At 38.7% G+C, this 4,680-nt stretch overlaps 1 protein-coding gene across 1 annotated transcript; it reads right to left on the reverse strand.

Annotated features, from left to right (window-relative positions):
* Window positions 1–2,263: 2,263 nt before the first annotated feature.
* Window positions 2,264–3,156, reverse strand: FAM240A (family with sequence similarity 240 member A; the record flags this gene model as incomplete). The annotated part of the gene is made up of 2 exons (XM_029284330.1): window positions 3,017–3,156; window positions 2,264–2,309 (listed from the first exon to the last, which is right to left on the reverse strand). Coding segments are annotated over exons 1-2 (186 nt in total), but the record flags the coding sequence as incomplete, so codon positions are not given.
* Between the last annotated feature and the right edge of the window lie 1,524 nt (window positions 3,157–4,680).

Raw genomic sequence — 4,680 nt, forward strand, 5'->3', positions numbered from 1 at the left:
CCTCCGCCTCCCATCCTGCCTGCTCCACCCCTACCCATCCCCTGCCCTGCCCACCTGCAAGACCGCCTCCATGGCCCGCTGCAGCAGATCGCCCAGGCAGCCCTGTAGCACCATGGTAGCCACACTCTCCGCCCACACCCCGCAGTATCATCTGCACGCTATGAGGCACGAGGGGGGAGTCTTGTCCCTGCTGCCTGGCTATGTCCTTGGCTGCGCTGCTCCGTGCAGGCCATGCCCGGGGGTGACTCTCCTCCAGGGGGCTGCTGGTGAGGAGGGGTCCATGGGGGGAAGTGGGGCTGGGGCAACGGCGCGCGTGCCCACAGAGAGGGTTCCGAGTGCCGCCTCTGGCACGCATGCCATAGGTTCGCCACCACTGATATAGGGTTTCCTGCCTGAGCAGAGGGTTGGACTAGATGACCTCCAAGGTCCCTTCCAACTTTTTATTATTATTATTATTATTATTATTATTATTATTATTATTATTATTATTATTATTATTATTATTATTATTAAATGGGACCTAAGAAGGCATGTTAAATGAGTCACAACTGATTTTATAACCTTTTTTTTGCCATAGTTGTTAAGTGAATCATTGCAGTTGCTAAGTGAATCATGTAGTCATTAAGCAAATCCGGCTTCCCCCAATGACTTTTCTTGGGAAGGTCACAACTGGATATCCCATGACTCCAGGATGTTGCAAATATCATAAAATCAGGTCATTTTCCAAGACCCTGAATTTTGATCATGTGATCGTGGGGATGCTGTACTGTAAGTGCAAGGCCTGGTTGTAAGTCACTTTTTCAATGTCATTGTAACTTTGAACACTCACTAAACCAGGGGTCTTTAAACTTGGCCCTTTTATGACTTGTGGACTTCAACTCCCAGAATTCCTCAGCCAGGCACATTGGCTGAGGAATTCTGGGAGTTGAAGTCCACAAGTCATAAAAGGACCAAGTTTGAAGACCCGTGCACTAAGCGAATGTTTGTAAGTCAAGGACTATCTGTACTTATACAAATAATGGAAAATTGCAGCCCATGTGAGTGTTAAAATAATATTGAACTCTGTAAATGGAATGGAACAGGCCACCAGCTTATCTTTTGCAACAAAAGATATTTTTTGCAATATGTGAAAGCAATGGTGTTTGATTTAGTTATAGTGCAATTCTACATGGAAATAATGTTGCTGGCAACATTGTGTAATTGTGTGAAAGGTTGCAGTTTTACAGAACTTTATAAACTCTCCAGTCCTGCCACCATGAACTTAGCAATATGGGAAAGACAGAGAAATGTCTTTTCTTCATTTTTTTTTGTTCCTGGAATTAGTTTGCTTTATTTTATAGATACCTTTGCATTGAAACTGATTTAAGGAATTTATCAGTCTTAGTGGATAGCTGGCACATCTAGAGTCTAGGAAGACTAGATGGACTTACTTCTGTGGCACCTCTTGTTATTGGGAGGGTGATATCTCCCAATGTCAAAATAATAATGTTAACAATAATAATGCAAGAGGTGTGTGGATATACTTCCCTTCCAAGAATAAAGAATAGGAGAACAGAGGATATATTTAATGTTCCAAAAGCAAACATTATGTTTTTAATAATATTTATCAGTTGCCTTTCAATCTCAAGGCATGCTAGGGGAATATACAAAATTATAAATTGATAAAAAACTGTATAATTCTAAAAGTTAATACATTACACTAGACTCCAACAAAGTGGTGAATAAGAAAAAAGCAGAGAAGTATTTTAATTGAAGAGCAACTCAAACTGCAATATAAGCCCCCCCCTCTCTCTCCCTCCCTCCCTCCCTTCCTGTCTCTCAGGACTGGAGCCTAGATTGGGGAGTCAAGAGAAAATCTTGGAAAAAGTCAAGGGCAAACAGCTGTATTGCTACCAAGAAAACTCATAAACATATTTATGAGATCACTAGGAACTGAACTTCTCTTGCAGGAAACCTTACTTTATATTACATATATTTCCAGCATAAATTCAGGATTGTTTTTAAATTATTCTTCCCCTAAACTGGTGGCCTCCAGGTGTGTTACAGCTATCATGTTGACCGGGAGCTCTGGGGGTTGTGGTCCAAAATATCTGGAGAGTATTCAGTTCTGGAAAGTCGTTTTAAGCAAATGCAAGCCAAACACTACAGCTTTGCCTCAGTGCAAATTTTCTTCTTTCAATTTCAGCCATTTTCCAATCAGTGCATATAAACCTGTGCTTTTTCTTCATTGAGGGACTTCTTTCTTTTCTTCATGTTCTTTTATCATTTTTAATCTTTTTTCTAGCATTGCTTTCCATTCGTCTCTGAGTCTGTTTGGAAAAAAGGCAGTTGGTTAGCATAGGCATTGCTTAACCAGCAGGAGCCTTGCTTTGGCCAAACCAATGGAGAATACATTCTTTCTATTTTAATTTCCCAGAACCAGGAAGGGCTGGGCTGCTAGCTACAACTGATTTTTAAAATTTCCCTTAAAACCTTTCTACTCCTATATTTTTCCAGTCAATTCTTGCTTCTCTCAACTGGTTATATCATCTTAGATAGAATATAAGGGAGTTTGTTGTAGTGGTTAAGGCATCAGGCAAGAGACTGGGAGACCATGAGTTCTAGTTCCACCTTAGACACGAAGCGAAATTAGTCACTCTCTTTCATCCTTAGGAAGCAGGCAATGGCAAATTACTTCAAAAACCTTTTCAAAAATACTGCAGGAACTAGTCCAGGTAATTGCCAGGGGTCAAAAATGGACTTAAAGGAGAAAGAAAGAAAGAAAGAAAGAAAGAAAGAAAGAAAGAAAGAAAGAAAGAAAGAAAGAAAGAAAAAGTCCAGATCTTCTTCTCCATTGGAGAACACTGCTGTGCCTGAAAACTCTTGCCATATTGCCATTGTGGAGAATGTGGTGCCATCTTTTCTTTCTCTAAAGTCAGAAATTGCCTGGTCCCATTCTCACATACCTGCTGCGTATATTGTTTATGAAATTTACAAACAAACAAAATCAAGCACAAATGGTCAACTATGTACTCACTTAGTCAATGCACTTCTCTGTAGACGGTCTTTCTCAGCTTTCAGATGTTGAGTTTGCTTCTCAATGGTTTTTTCCCAGAAGATTTTCAGCTCACCAGTCTCACAGGCAAGGACTTCATAGCGAAAATATTGATTGTTCATTTTCTGTAAAGGAGAAAGAGAAAAATTTCCCCACCCCAAGTTAGAAGTTAAAAAACTGCTTCACTCTTCCATAATGTCACTATTATTGTCCAAGGCACTCATAATTTTCACAGAAACATATTAGGTTATTTTTTATTCCTAAAGATCTTAAGAATTGTGATCTATAATTGTTCATTTAATAGAGGCTGTGATTAAAAAAAGCAAACCCTCCATCTTTTGTTTCCATGTAATTGTAAGTATAAGAAAGATGTGCCATCAAGTTTTGCCATCATCCAATTACAATACCTTCTAAAAAGAAACCAGATTACATGATTAGGATTCCATCTGATTTGTCCCTATTATAACTAGACTATTAGATCATAGCAGAATTCTAAATGTTCAAAACCAATGATTCTGGAGAATATTCTGCCATTTTTGTATCCCAAAATTGTCAGATAAGAGAGGAAAGGAAGAAACAGCAAGTTAAAAGATTTTTTGTGTTTTGTTTTTAAACGAAGCTTGATTTCTCATGGGAAATTGACACTCTGGAACAACCACAGGGAAATTGAGAATCATAACTAAATCCTTTCTGGTTAAATTAATGGACAGAAATGATGCTAATACTTTAGGTCACATTATTTTTAACCAGCCTTCCAAAACATTTGCACTCCTGAAGCTGCTGAACGGTATATTCAGCTAAATATCTTTTGATTACAGAATTTGCACCAGATGCACTAGCAGTATCTGGAACTCCTAAACTGTTATTTTTACTTGTGAAAAAAAAACTGGCAATGATTCTAAACCTGCAGAGTTTTATGACAGTACACATGATAATTTATGATAGTAGACATGATAATTTACAAGAAAACTAAAGCATTGAAATATTCTGTTTTACAAGTCAGTGGGGTAGCACGTCAAAAAATGCTAAATATGTATCTTTTCATCATAAAAAGCATTTCATCAAACAGAGGATTCTTTGTTAAGTGTATTGCATTATACTGATTGTTTTGTCATCATTCTTGCATGGCAGGGACATTGCTGTGATGTGTGAACCCGGTCAATGGACTGAAATGGTTTTGCTGAATCAGGGATGGTTGAATGCCAATTTCATTAATAAAGGACGTCTTTAGTGTATGGCAGAACATTGGTAATCTACTAGTAGAGATGTCAGTTTGAAAATTGGCCTTATATTTAATGTCTTTCTACTTTCTCCAGATTACTCTTCTTTAATATTTTAGGTTTTAAGGACAAACTACATGTATAACATGAGGATGGTATACCTTGTAATTACTGATAAGAGTTAGGCTCAGAGTTAGGCTCATAGCACATGACAAAGGAAAATTTAAATTTCCCATGTGTAAAAGTTTCATCATCATCATCATCATCATCATCATCATCATCATTCTAGCCATTGTCTATCCCAGTGGTTCTCAGCCTTTTTAATGCCGCGCCCCCCCCAACTGGTCGTAAGTCGAGGACTAAACCGGTCATAAGTCGAGGACTAAACCGGTCGTAACTCGAGGACTAAACCGGTCGTAACTCGAG

Source organism: Protobothrops mucrosquamatus, unplaced genomic scaffold (genome assembly GCF_001527695.2).
Source record: "Protobothrops mucrosquamatus isolate PMUCROS unplaced genomic scaffold, P.Mucros_1.0 scaffold537, whole genome shotgun sequence".
NCBI lineage: Eukaryota > Metazoa > Chordata > Lepidosauria > Squamata > Viperidae > Protobothrops > Protobothrops mucrosquamatus.